Below are 14173 nucleotides of genomic sequence, written 5' to 3' on the forward strand. Positions count from 1 at the left end.
CAAGCCTTGAGCTGTTAGGTGCAGGGGATCCCGGCTCTTCCTGCATGAACCTGAAACCTGTACTGTAGGTGCCTCTCTCACCACCACACCACTTCATCTGTCTTCTATCCTGTGTGTCTTTCATCCAGCTGGGGGCCCCCAGCCGAACCCCATCCTCTGTCTAGGACTTGGTTGGTGCTTCTTGGCCTACACACAGACAAGCTCCTGGATTTACTTTATCTGAGACGGAAGCCGGGGGTGAATTGGAACTTGTAGTTTCTTTTTTTCTCCCTCTCTTTTGTGTTTTTTTGGGGGGATTTTTTTGGCCTTGCGCCTATGTGTGTGGAGGACTTAAAGGACACAAGAAATTACATTTTTGTTTGAGGTATGTGGCTAATTTTCATTTGTTATGAGACAGCACATCTGCACATCTGGTACTTTTGTGGACAAAGATCATGAAGAGCAAATATTTTGAACCATTTGAAATAATATCTGAACCTGAAAATCATTTCAGATCCACAATCAACTCATATCATAGATGTGTGTGTAACATTCCAAACCAAACCTCATGGTTTCCTTTTGGTTTGGAGTTTGAACTTTGAAACCTTTCTCCATTAAGACACAGGAAAAACACAAACATATTTGAAGTCTTTCCTGATTCCGTTCTAATTTTGTGTGTCACAGTGTGCTAAACACTGTGGATGAGTAAATGTGAATGTACAAGTACACAAGTCAAACCTTCATGTTCATATCATGATCATGATCTTGATCTTTGCCGTTATAGATTATCTGTCATATATCTGGTACAAAGGGTTGAGCAGGGAGTGGAGAAATGGCTTAACTGCTATGCAGCACAGATAGTGTTTTGAGTCCTTTGCATCCAATGCATTTCTAACATGTTTCCACATTTAAATATCATATTACATTCAAATGTTTATAGAAATGCACAGAAAAGCCATTCATTTTCTTTTTTGAAGGGTTATAGAGGCAAAGAATGGCATGTGTTACTGAAAGCATGTTGTGCTCTTTAAAACACACTAATTGCCTTTGCTTTTATAGGATATAGATTTTTGCACCAAGCCACACTTCACCCTTCATAAACAATTTGGTTCCCCCCTGACTTTTGCCACAGTTTCCCCTTTCAGTTGTTATTTCTGTATAGTCTGATTACAAAAGAATGACTGTATGTTACTCTGTGATAAGCACTTAAACCCCTTTTCTCTGCTGTAGGTTTGAAACATGATGAAACTGAGCTAAAGATGGGATCCGTAGCGTCATACTTTGGCCAATTGTTTGGGAAGGAGCAAAAGCAAGGTGAGATCTTTTAAGCTTGCAAACTTTATGTTGAACGTTTAATTGTCTTTGTATGTTTTTCTTGTCCTTACATTAAATATACAGTATGTCATATACAAAGTTTAAAAAATGTCAGTGGATTAGTAGCACTAATATCTTTGTATGTAGTATGATGTACTCTGACATACCTTCAACTCTCTCTTCTTCTGATTCTGTTTATTTCTTTACCTACAGAGGAGGAGAGACACTTGCGAGCTAATGACAGACCTTTCAACCTGTCTTATCATTATGCTGTAAGTATAGAAACAGAAACTTTCTTTATAATTCAGTATAGCCTCTGTGGTGTGCTAAGTACTTTTATGGCCTTTTGTCTTTATCAATATAAGCCATGTTGCATCGTATTAGAGTACACAGCAGCACTGTAACCATCATCTGTTACTTCATTCCTACTTCAGGATAATGCCATCAAGACCTCCAAATACAATATTTTCACCTTCCTGCCGCTTAACCTCTTCGAGCAGTTCCAGAGGCTTGCCAACGGCTACTTCCTCTTCCTCTTTTGCCTTCAGGTACACGTTGTTTTTACACATATGCAGTTGCAGAGTTTTTGTCGATTTGAAGTGGAATGTCTGCTGAGTTGGAATTAAATTTGTGTGTGTGTGTGTGTGTGTGTGTGTGTGTGTGTGTGTGTGTGTGTGTGTGTGTGTGTGTGTGTGTGTGTGTGTGTGTGTGTGTGTGTGTGTGTGTGTGTGTGTTGTGTTAACAGCTAATCCCACAAATCTCCTCTCTCTCCTGGTTCACCACGGCTGTCCCTCTGATTCTGGTGCTGGCTATAACAGCAGTGAAGGATGCCACTGATGACATAGTAAGCTGTCTATTAGTATAAGAACACTGGGGGGGGGCTTTTATTAAAGGGGACGTATTATGCTTTATATGATTTTCTGTTATTTTCATACAGTTATGATGTCTATGTTAAACAGTTCCAAAACTTCAGGTGAACATCTGTAATGCTAAATGCTCCCTGAAAATCAAAAGCCCAGGCTTAAGCCTCCTCTTAAAGTTCCTTTTTCCATAGCCTTTGTTGCTAAGGTTGTTAGGTTGCTAGGTTGCTTCCATTGTCTTGTCACTTATTTCAGATCAGATTCGTGCTCAAACATGTAGAGATTTATCGGAGAAGTTGATATATGAAGTAAAGAATCCCACTCAGTGTTAAGACAGAAAATAAGTAACTTAATCATAATATAACTAAACAAACACTGTTTTTCTCCTCATCTTGTATTAAATGAGTAGAACAGACACAAAAGTGACAATCAAGTGAATAACCGGAGAGTGGACGTCCTCATCGATGGAGAGTGAGTCAAGATACATATTTCATATTGTATATCTGTAAATGGTGTATATTAAAAGAAAGACCACACATACAAAGTAAAATGTTATGATTTGTGATTTTATGGTTGGTTTTATGTTGTTTTTCTCTTAGACTGAAAAATGAAAAATGGATGAATGTTCAGGTTGGAGACATAATCAAACTGGAGAATAATCAGTTTGTCACAGTAAGTACAGAGATAATCAAATGCAATGCCACAATAACAGATTTTAAAAAGTAATTTATATTTTGTAGCATTATCTTAACTGCACACTTTTGATGCCTCTTTGTGATAACAGCTACACTGAGTCCAATACAAAGTCCCCACATGTGATAATAAAGTGTATCTTATGAACTTCTATACTTTCAGTACAGTTTATTTACTCTATTTTTTTTCTTAGGCAGACCTTCTGTTGCTGTCCAGCAGTGAGCCTCTCAATCTGGTCTACGTAGAAACTGCTGAACTAGATGGGTGTGTATATTTAGTTTGAATTGTGTGTGTGTGTGTGTGTGTGTGTGTGTGTGTGTGTATGTGTGTGTGTGTGTGTGTGTGTGTGTGTGTGTGTGTGTGTGTGTGTGTGTGTGTGTGTGTGTGTGTGTGTGTGTGTTATATAGGCATAGCTGACAGCTGAAGTCTAACACTTTATTGAATTTCCCTTCAGTCACATCCTTCTCATGTCCTCTTGGTCTCCCCCAGTGAAACCAATCTGAAGGTGAAACAGGCCCTGACTGTAACTGGAGAGCTGGGAGACCACATCGATGCACTGGCTGGCTTCAATGGTGAGAAGCTGAATGAAACAACATTAAACAGACAACAAGATTTTTATGCCATCTGGATTCTTCACCAAGTACCAATCTTGGAGGGAGAAATTTCCTTAGTTTTCTGTCAAGTTATTGGGATTTCTGTTGTATGCACATAGTTCATGAAAAAACAAAACAGCGCTGCACTGGAGGTAAGAATCAAAGTGAATATAAAACCTTTACAGATGAAGCCAAAAGACAAGTTTTCCTCAAAATACATGGCTCTATGTACTATGTGGCTTTTTCATTAACAAACATGATCATAAAATGTGATAGTAAAAATAAAAATAAAACATGTCCTCGCAGTCCTGTATATTCATCACTACTACCTTGACTATGACACAAGAACATAGTAATTAACAGCTTTTTTGTCTCTCTAAACCTATGAACTGTTTCCTTGGATGTGTTGCTAACACCTGACCTCTGTGTCTCTCAGGTGAAGTGCTATGTGAGCCTCCCAACAACCGCTTGGACAAATACAAAGGGACGCTGACTCTGAATGGACAGATGTATGCTTTAGACAACGACAAGGTACTGCTGCGAGGATGTACTCTGAGGAACACGGAGTGGTGCTTCGGTTTGGTTGTGTTTGGAGGTAAATGCTCACTAGCATAATATGCAAATATATTTCATATCAGAAGTTTTACTGCTGGTGGCTCCTATTTAACTGTACTGGAGACTTCAAGTTTCCACTACAGATCATCCTCATAGGCGTACACCTATGAAAGTGAACTTTCCACTTTCAGCAGATGAATGTAAAAACAGGTTCCTAGTTTTAATCTGCACAGTGAAGCTCAAACATTCAACTGAAGGAAAAAATAAAAAATAATATTTTTGAGTGGATAGGGACTTTAAATTTGAGAAGTACACCTCTAGTCTGCAGGGCTTCACAAAAGATACTCAAGATTCATAAAACAGATCTGTCTGAGAACTAGAAAAAACAAAGTAATATCAGTAAATAATATATAGCCGTGACTAGTACTACATGAACTTTATTAGGATAATGGAAAATCATGGTAAGTGAGGAATCATTAACTCTGCTAGCCACAAGTTGCTAACTCTAGCAAACTGCTGATCTGAATCATTTTATAAGCAAACTTTGGACTCTTGCCTGATAAGAAATGATTGGTCCGTTAAGTCTTGGATAAGTTCAAGTGTACATCTCACCTGAACAAAATGTGGTCTCTTCAGGGCTCAGTGAAAGTAAAACATATGTACTGCCTGAGCTAAAAAAGAACACACAATGAATATATCTTGAAACAAACAAACATATAGCAGCATATTCAACCAAATGTGTCAGATCCCAACAGGACTTTCTTTGTTTGAGTGTAGACTCATAGTCTAATTCCTGTTTTATTTTTGAAATATTTTCTTGTTGTGTTTCTGTTATCTTCACTTCCTGCATTTTCCCCCTCCTTGGTTGATTGTGTTTCACCTGTGTCCCATTTGCAACCATCCCCTGTGTATTTAAGTTCAGTTGTTCTGTTCTGTTCTTTGTCAAGTCTTCTTGTCCGGTTTGTCCTTGTCTTTTCTGCCTGCTTAGTTCTTCATTGTACCTGTGATTCAGCTCTTATTGTTTTTTTTTGCCTAATCATCCTCAATAAAGACCTTTTTTTCGTTAGTCCTGCTTTGCTTTCTGTATTTGGATCCACCTGCTCTGCTATTGTGACAGAGTGAAGGAAACAATGATAATCCTGTTTGTTAAGATGTCATGGAATGTAGTACAAGTGAGAAAAATGTCTACTTCAAATGAACCTCTACAGTTGCTGAATAACACTGAAGTTGATGTGTTAGAAGCAACAAAAATGTAAGCATCTGAGCAACTTTGACAAGGGCCAAACTGATATGGTAAGATAACTGGATCAGAACATCTTGCAGTGTTCAGTACAGACCAAAAGCAGTACAAGAAAAAACAACCGGTAAGCTAGCGTCAGGATCATGGGCACAATGCTCATTGATGAATATGTGGAGTGAAGGCTAGCCCACCTGATCCCACAAAAGAGCAATTATTGTACAAATTGCTGCATGCTGAACCCTCTCTAAACCACCGAAAGCATCTACAATGGTTTCATGTGGATGGCCGTGTGAATGTTTGTTTACCTGGGGAATGTTCTGCTGGAAACCTTGGGTCCTGGCATTCATGTGGATGTTACTTTGACACGTAATACCTACCTAAACATTGTTGTGAATCGAGTACACCCCTTCATGGTAACAGTATTCTATGATGGCAGTGGCCTCTTTCAGCAGGATAATGCACCCTGCCACATTGCAAAGATTGTTGAGGAATGGTTTGAGTAATCTGATAAAGAGTTCCTGGTATTGCCTTGGTCTCCAAATTCCCCAGATCTTATTTGTGGGATGTGCTGGAAAAACAATCCAATCTATGGAGACCCCACCTCGCAACTTAGAGGACTTAAAAGATCTGCAGCTCAAATTTTGGTCCCGGATACCAAATAACACCCTCAGAGGTCCTGTGGACATGTGGAGTCCATGCTTTGATGTTTCAGAGTTATTTTGGCAGTACAAGGGGGACCTACACAATAGTAGGCAGTTGGTTTTAATGTTGTGACTGATCACTATATGTATTTGCCTCTTATCTGCATGATTATGTATCTGAACAAGATATTGAACCTTTCCAGGGCCTGACACCAAGCTGATGCAGAACAGCGGAAAGACAATATTCAAACGGACGAGCATTGATCACCTCATGAATGTCTTGGTGTTATGTGTGAGTTCAACGTCCATACACACAAGCTCAAATGTACACTACAGCCAAAAATATTTTCTAATGTTAACCATAATTTGTAACTTTAAATCCATCACTTAAACCAATTTATGAATGAATCCTCAAAAAATTGGAAGCAGTAGGTACATTTTGTTATGTTTCTTGTGACAGAAATATATTATAATGTACACAAAGCTAGGTTTTGATCAGAACTCATGACAGTAGTCAGTTTTTTAATAAACCCTTAAAATAAAAAAGTAATGAAATTGCTATTAAAAATGGCTAAAATGTCCCTGCTGTCATGCCAAAAATGTAGGTTTGTAAAGTTGAATACTGATTTCAGGAGTTTGCACATTAGTCTTTATTTAACATTTCTGTCTCATTACCTTCATAAAATAATTCATTTAGGAAATGCAGTTGGTTGATATAATCAGTGCAATATTCTTTTGAAACTTCAAGATGTGTGTCTTTAATTGTCAGATCTTTGGTTTCCTGGCGCTCATGTGCTCTGTTCTGGCCATTGGCAATGGAATCTGGGAGGTGAGGGAAGGTTCAGTGTTCACAGTGTTCCTCCCTCGAGAAGATGGAGTAAATGCTGCTCTCTCTTCCTTCCTCTCTTTCTGGTCCTACGTCATTATCCTCAACACAGTGGTCCCCATTTCTCTCTATGTCAGGTATGTTCTAGCACAGCAAGATTACTATATCAACAAAAGTCACTGTGACAGTGACAGTAGTCTGTATTTATGTCTTAAACTTTGACATCTTTACATGTCAGTGTGGAGATCATCCGTCTGGGGAACAGCTTCTACATAGACTGGGACCGGAAGATGTATTACCCCAAGAATGACACTCCTGCCCAGGCGAGGACCACCACACTCAATGAAGAGCTGGGCCAGATCAAGTATATCTTCAGCGACAAGACTGGCACCCTTACGCAGAACATCATGACTTTCAATAAGTGCACCATCAATGGGAAAGCATATGGTGAGCAGCTCTGCTTATGTAAATATGGGTGGACACAACAGCATAAGCTCAATGGCTGATTTTGGTGTGTCTTTCTCTGTCACTCAGGGGAGCTGTTTGACTTTTCTGGACAAAGGGTAGAAATAACAGAGGTAAGAAGAGAGCACTGACACATTATCATATACTTTTATGAATTTAAAAGTATGTATTACTCCAACAACTGTTTTCTCTTCTTTTTATTTTCTCTGCAGAAGACAGAAAAAGTGGATTTCTCCTGGAACCATCTGGCTGATCCAAAGTTCATCTTTCACGACCACAAACTGGGGGAAACAGTGAGAGAAGGAAACCGAGAAGCACATGACTTCTTTCGCTTGTTGGCTCTGTGCCACACTGTCATGCCTGAGGAGAAGAAAGAGGGTGAGTGTCCTCTAATGGAAATCTTTATTACTGCATGGTGCAGAGCTTTCAAAAAGGAGGGTTATGCTTCTCATGTGCTGTATCTGATGATTAAATTAATTTTTAATGATGTGTGAAATCTTAAGAGGTCAGTCCTGAATAATGCATGATCCTTTTCTTTACTTCAGTTTAGTTTCTTCTTTTTAGCAACACTAGGATAAGATTAAGCTCATGAATAATTATATTAAAGCCACTGTGTGCAATATTTGAAAACGTCTTTGGAGTCCTGTAGTTTGAAAAAAAAAAGACAAGGTAGCAGACAGCAATCTACCCCACTCACACAGCCCATATTTCTACAAATGAAAACTTGTGCCATCAAAATGATTTGACATATTTTATAAGATATATCTTCTTTTCCTGGCAGGTGAGCTCTACTATCAGGCTCAGTCTCCTGATGAAGGCGCCCTGGTGACTGCAGCAAGAAACTTTGGGTTCGTGTTCCGCTCACGCACTCCAGACACTATCGTGATCATGGAGATGGGAAAACAAGTCACCTATGAACTCCTGGCTGTTCTGGACTTCAACAATGTGCGCAAAAGGATGTCAGTCATCGGTGAGAGAAAGTAGCAATGAAGATGTTTGGTTTTCTATGTTTGTGGCTTTGTGTGTGTTTCTTTAGAAATTTAGTCCTTTACACGGAACAGTGTGTCTCCTACATGGCTTTAATCCCACTTATAATTACATGATAAAACACTTACCATTTAAAAAATTCCTGCTGGTGCATTCAAGGACGCTCTGACAATTGATATTTCTCTGTTGGCTGCTCAAAAGCAATCTATTAAAGTCAGGAACTCACCTTATTCACATTAAAGATGTTCATTTAGACACATAAAAATAATCCTAGCAACAGTTTTTATGTTAACACTGGCTAAGTAACTTTCACTATGATTTCCAGTGCGTGGCCCCAATGGCAGGATGACTCTATACTGCAAAGGAGCAGACACCATCGTATATGAAAGACTGCACCCATCCTGTAACAAGCTGATGGAAGTTACCACCGGACACCTCAATGTATGTGATGCTGCTGTTGTTTTTTGTGATGTGTATTCCTAAGCAAAACTTGTCAGGATTTGTGTTTTTAACTGCTTTAAACTGTCCAAACTGAAATAGGAGTATGCAGGTGATGGCCTCCGTACGCTGGTTTTGGCCTGCAAGGATTTGGATGACAGCTATATGGAAGATTGGAAACGGCGCCACCATGAGGCCAGCACCACCATGGATGATCGAGAGGAGAGACTTGATGAACTTTATGAGGAGATAGAAAAAGACCTGATGGTGAGTCCACCTGTTGAGTACTTTGACACATTGTTAGATTGACTTTTTGGCTGGTTGTTGGTCGTTTGATTAATATGGGGAGGAATTTATGCACTATATCCTGTACCATAACACATTACATGATGAAACTCTGTCTCAGATTAACAAAAATATCATCTTGTTTGTTTGTTTTTAGCTTTTGGGGGCGACAGCTGTGGAGGACAAGCTTCAGGATGGTGTGCCACAGACAATAGAGCAACTGGCTAAAGCTGACATCAAAATCTGGGTCTTGACTGGGGATAAACAGGGTTGGTGTCACATATATTTCCATTCACGTCATACATTTCAGGCTGAAGTAAGTAATAGTATAAGAAATATACTGATGTATAATTGTTAATCTCAATGTGTCAGACACCCCAGGGGCCCAGTTTCCACAGGTTTACTTGACAAATGAAGTAGAGCTGTTGCTGTTTGACATGTTTGTCAGATTAACTGCACCAAAGTGATTGTAAATATTGATGTTTTGAAACAGAGACCGCAGAGAATATTGGCTATTCCTGCAACATGCTGAGGGAGGAGATGAAGGAGATTTTCATTGTGGCAGCAAATACAGCCGAAGGAGTCAGAGAGGAGCTACAGTAAGTTAGTCAGAAATTCAGTCAGCCAGTTAAGATACGCAGTCATCGAAGTAGACATTATGTTGTTGAGTAGCCATGAAGAAGAAGAAGAATCTGATCAAAGTTTATCATTGAATTTATCATTAAACTTTTACTGCTAAAACTGTTGTTGCCAAGTTCAGACATATTAATAAGTTCATAGTTAATCATTTGTTTCTATCCCAAACACTTTATTTTGAGACAAGCACATCTCCATATCCTCCTGCTTTTAGGAAAGCAAGAAGGACAATGTGTCCAGAAGCAGCAGACCAGCCAGTTGTTAAAGAGGCCCGCGCAGGCCTGTTTTGGCTTCAGAAGACAGTGACCGTGGAGGATGAGAAGGTGGACGGGGAATATGCCCTAATTATAAATGGACACAGTCTGGTGAGAGAGCTTCTTTCAGGCACATCACTATTTCCAGTAGCTGCTGAATCAACAATAAAGTTTGTACCCTTTTGTCTCCCTATGTCCTCGATGCAGAAAAAGTCCTGCTGAATGTTCTGTTCCTTGATAAATTTAGCTGCCTGGTGAGGCCTAAAAAGTGATGAAGTTTAGCAGCAAGGTTTCCACACTGACTGTTAATAATCTTTGTCTCTCAGGTCACACTTTTTGTATTTTGTATGGGTTTTCTTTGGAGTGGGTTACATTCTACAATAAAAACATAAAAAAGAAATGGAGACCTTCTTATTGGTGTTTTGGTTATTTTGAGTAGTAATGTTATGTTGGGGGACTTACGTCCGTTGTCCTCTCCTCTTTCCTCCTCAGGCCTTTGGACTGGATAAGGACTTGCAGATTGAGCTGCTGAGGACAGCATGTATGTGTCAGACGGTGATTTGCTGCAGGGTCACCCCTCTGCAGAAGGCCCAAGTGGTTCAGCTGGTCAAGAAGTACAAGCAAGCTGTCACTCTGGCCATTGGGGACGGAGCCAATGATGTCAGCATGATCAAGAGTAAGCTCATTCAATTCGGACTCTAATACTAAACAGCTAGATAAAAAGTTACTGCGATTCATTGTGTATATTCTTTGAGAAACATCAACTTTAAATCTGCTTCTTTATTTCCTGTCTGTCCTTCAGCTGCTCACATCGGTGTAGGTATCAGTGGTCAGGAGGGCATGCAGGCAGTTCTCTCAAGTGACTTCTCCTTCGCCCAGTTCCGTTACCTCCAACGCCTCCTGCTGGTGCATGGTCGCTGGTCCTATTTACGCATGTGCAAGTTCCTGCAATATTTCTTTTACAAGAACTTCACCTTCACCTTTGTGCATTTCTGGTACGCCTTCTTCTGCGGCTTCTCTGCACAGGTGAGAGAAGAAAAGTTGCTGCTGAAATTTCATGAGTACAAGCTACCATTGAAATGATGTTTTGTTTAATGGGTTACATTACATGCAGTGTGAAATTTCCTTTTATAGACATAGACATTTAAAAGAAAAATGTAAATTGTTTTCTACATAGCATTGACTACAGACTTCTCCACCAAGTGTTCCAGGAGAGGTGTATGCATGTAATACATAATAATGGTATATTTTGATGTATAATGTTGTCTTTGTTGTTTTTATTCATAGACTGTGTATGACGAGTGGTTCATCACCTTGTACAACCTGGTTTACACAGCTCTCCCTGTTCTTGGCATGAGTCTCTTTGACCAGGTATGCATTAAGGGGAATAGTAGTCATTATTAAAATACACAACTATGCAAAAATTGAATAACAACTTAAACAAGTTTAACATCATGTAATTTATTCTTTATGTATTGTATAATGTATTTAGGTTTTTTCTTCTCTTTTTCTCTAACCTGCTGTGTGTGTAGGATGTGAATGACCGCTGGAGTTTTCAGTATCCTCAGCTCTACTCTCCAGGCCCGCTGAACCTATACTTCAATAAGAAAGCCTTTGTGCGCTGTATGATGCACAGTTGCTACAGCTCCCTCGTCCTCTTCTTCATACCATGGGCTGCCATGCGTGACACGGTCCGAGATGACGGCAAAGACATCGCAGACTATCAGTCCTTTGCTTTGCTGGCTCAGACCTGTTTGCTCGTTGTGATGAACATACAGGTGAGGGGCACACTTCCTATCATCCACTCTTACACACACCCTGAATTATTTTTGTGCACCCAGATAAAGAAAAAAAACACCTTTTTACTCAAAATCACATTTTTCAGTTGTGTCTGGACACCCATTACTGGACAGCAGTGAACCAGTTCTTTGTGTGGGGCAGCCTGGCTGCCTATTTTGCCATCACATTTACCATGTACAGCAATGGCATGTTCTTCATCTTCACCTCCTCTTTCCCCTTCATCGGTGAGTAGATTCAACTTATTTATGGTGGCAGAGAGGTTGTCAGTGCCTCTTGATTTTCTGTTTATTCCTGAGAAAATCCATTCAGGCAACTGCAGGATTCATTTCCTCACCAGTATTCATTTGGTTGCAATCTGAAACCTTACCACTAGATGACACTAAATATTACACACTGGTCCTTAAACATCAATAAGGTCCCAAAACAAGCTAACAAAACAGCTGAGAATTGGTTTGCCAATATTCCTGCTACACACCCATGTGTTTCCATGTAATTTCATTATATTCATTTTTTTTTCAGTTTGTGTACTGAATCTTTCATCCTTTAAGTCACTTACAATCCATACACAATACCATACAGCTGTGTAACAATAGATCTTGTTTAAAATGTGATTCTGACTCCTTCGTGTCTGGTGTTTTTGGGACCAAAGGCACCGCAAGAAATTCTTTGAATCAGCCCAACGTTTGGCTGACCATATTCCTGACTTCCCTCCTCTGTATCCTGCCTGTGGTGGCTTTCCGCTTCATTCTCGTTCAGCTTTGGCCCACCGTCAACGACAAGGTGATACTCACTATTAAACCATCCTGTCTTTTGTGCATCCTGCCACCCCTATTAATAATGTTATATGCATGATAAATGTTTTAAATGGCAATACATAGATTAAATACATATTACTGTTTAAATATGGTTTAAAAATATAAGTGATATGAGTATGTAAACCCTGAAGAAGCATCCAAATTAATAGTAATATTCTGCCCTGAGTGAGCTGAAATGTACCCATGTTTCTTGTAGGTGAGGTATAAGTTGCGAAAGGAGGCGCTGCCAGCACTGCCACCTCGCCGCCCACCTACCAGGCGTATCAGCACCCGGCGGTCAGGCTATGCCTTCTCTCACTCCCAGGGCTATGGTGCTTTGGTTACATCTGGAAGGTTCTTGATGAAGCGACCCGCGAAGAGACAGGTCCTGTTCACAGAAACAGACTCTCCTCTGGCTCAGAATCAGCCACAGCACTACCGCAGCATTAAAGAGGAGCCAGAGGAGGAGCAGCCCTAGAGCCATCAGACAGGAGGTATGCAGGGACTAAATTGCTGCAGAGTGTGTGGGACCAACATGGTTTTTATTTTTGAGCTTGGCTCATACTTTAGAGAGGATGCATAGGGTAAAGTTGACTACCTGGATGTGTTCCAGGCCAGATTTTTATAATGATGAATATTGGTAAAACTGTGAAGAGGGAGTGAACTTAGGAGTACATACAGCCCACACTGGTGGGCCTTTCACCTCAAGAAGTACAACTCTTATAAGTTGTAGTTCACATTAATGTTGACTGTTTTCCAAAGCCTACCAGAAGATTTTAGATAGATTTTCTTCCTTCTTAACAAACATTCAGAAGCCTTTTTGTTGCATATAAGCACACTGCGATCTACATATTTTGCAACTAAGTTAGGTGCTGAAAAAGGATTCAATTCATATTATCTAACAACATGCCTGAGCAGGTTGATCTTCTAGCAACATAGCTCACAAATTTAGCTGAACTCTCAAATTTTAGATATCAGAGGGACCTTGAACGCACTAACAGAGTTTTAAGAACAGCCCTTGATTGCAACTGGTAATGTAGATGTGACAAAAATAGTGTCTAAAAGTGTTCAGGTTGAGGTTCAGGTCGATCACCAATCTCAAGCATCATTTAATACTGTAGTGAAATAAATAGAAACTAAAGACAGCATGTAAGGAAAATTAGCCTAAAATATTATAGTAAGCTTTGGGAAATGTCCAGAAATACTGTATGCAGTTTGTACTTCATGGACTAAAATATACAAAACCATAAATTGCAATGAGATTAACTTTGTGTCATGCATACCTTTTTTATAATATTTTTTGTGATTAAAGGTTGTTAAATTTATTTTAAAAGTTGCCACTTGCTGATCTGGATAACCTGGATTACCACACTGCCTGCAACATGAAGTTGCATTTTGTACCTTTTTAATTATTTTCCCCCCTCACATTAATTGTGAATTAACACAGCAACTTGTTTTTTACTCTGTTAGCTTTTATTGTTTACATAATTATTTACATGATTTTTTTTATTTTTGTCTGCACTGAGTTAATAATCTGTCTGACCACTCAGTCACAGTATTGTCACAGTGCAGCCAGGGGTCAGTGTTGTCTTTGAGTCTGTGTTTTCAACTTTCCAGAGCCAGTAAAGTGAACTTGGAATAATGGTTAATGTGTCATAAGAGGACCAGCAGACTGCTCATTATATTTTGCATTGAGACTGTCATGTTATCATATTAGGTTCTGTTGGCTCGTATCTGATGGGACAGAAGCATGAACATGATCATTCAAATTTTTAAATGCGGGATCTTATGTGAATAAACCAAAGAAGTTGAT

General features: G+C 39.6%; 1 protein-coding gene across 1 annotated transcript; it reads left to right on the forward strand.

The window, feature by feature from the left end:
* Positions 1-14173, forward strand: LOC128380377 (phospholipid-transporting ATPase ID-like). The gene is made up of 28 exons (XM_053340179.1): positions 1-364; positions 1210-1293; positions 1507-1565; positions 1728-1841; positions 2039-2137; positions 2563-2624; positions 2753-2825; positions 3040-3110; positions 3336-3418; positions 3876-4034; positions 6079-6167; positions 6645-6838; positions 6940-7148; positions 7236-7279; positions 7379-7544; positions 7948-8136; positions 8479-8594; positions 8694-8858; positions 9034-9145; positions 9370-9475; positions 9727-9877; positions 10259-10442; positions 10569-10792; positions 11054-11137; positions 11299-11544; positions 11652-11790; positions 12216-12346; positions 12578-14173. Exons 2-28 carry the CDS (start codon positions 1239-1241, stop codon positions 12836-12838), a joined length of 3585 nt encoding a protein of 1194 aa, XP_053196154.1. The 5' UTR covers positions 1-364; positions 1210-1238; the 3' UTR covers positions 12839-14173.

The sequence above is a fragment of the Scomber japonicus genome, chromosome 19, assembly GCF_027409825.1.
Source record: "Scomber japonicus isolate fScoJap1 chromosome 19, fScoJap1.pri, whole genome shotgun sequence".
Lineage (NCBI taxonomy): Eukaryota > Metazoa > Chordata > Actinopteri > Scombriformes > Scombridae > Scomber > Scomber japonicus.

Excerpts from the sequence above, each read along its gene's own strand:
- LOC128380377 (XM_053340179.1), top strand. The coding sequence starts at position 1,239 with ATGGGATCCGTAGCGTCATACTTTGGCCAATTGTTTGGGAAGGAGCAA. Across the intron at positions 8,595-8,693 it reads TTACCACCGGACACCTCAAT|GAGTATGCAGGTGATGGCCT; the intron begins GTATGTGATGCT and ends AAACTGAAATAG. Across the intron at positions 12,347-12,577 it reads GGCCCACCGTCAACGACAAG|GTGAGGTATAAGTTGCGAAA; the intron begins GTGATACTCACT and ends TGTTTCTTGTAG.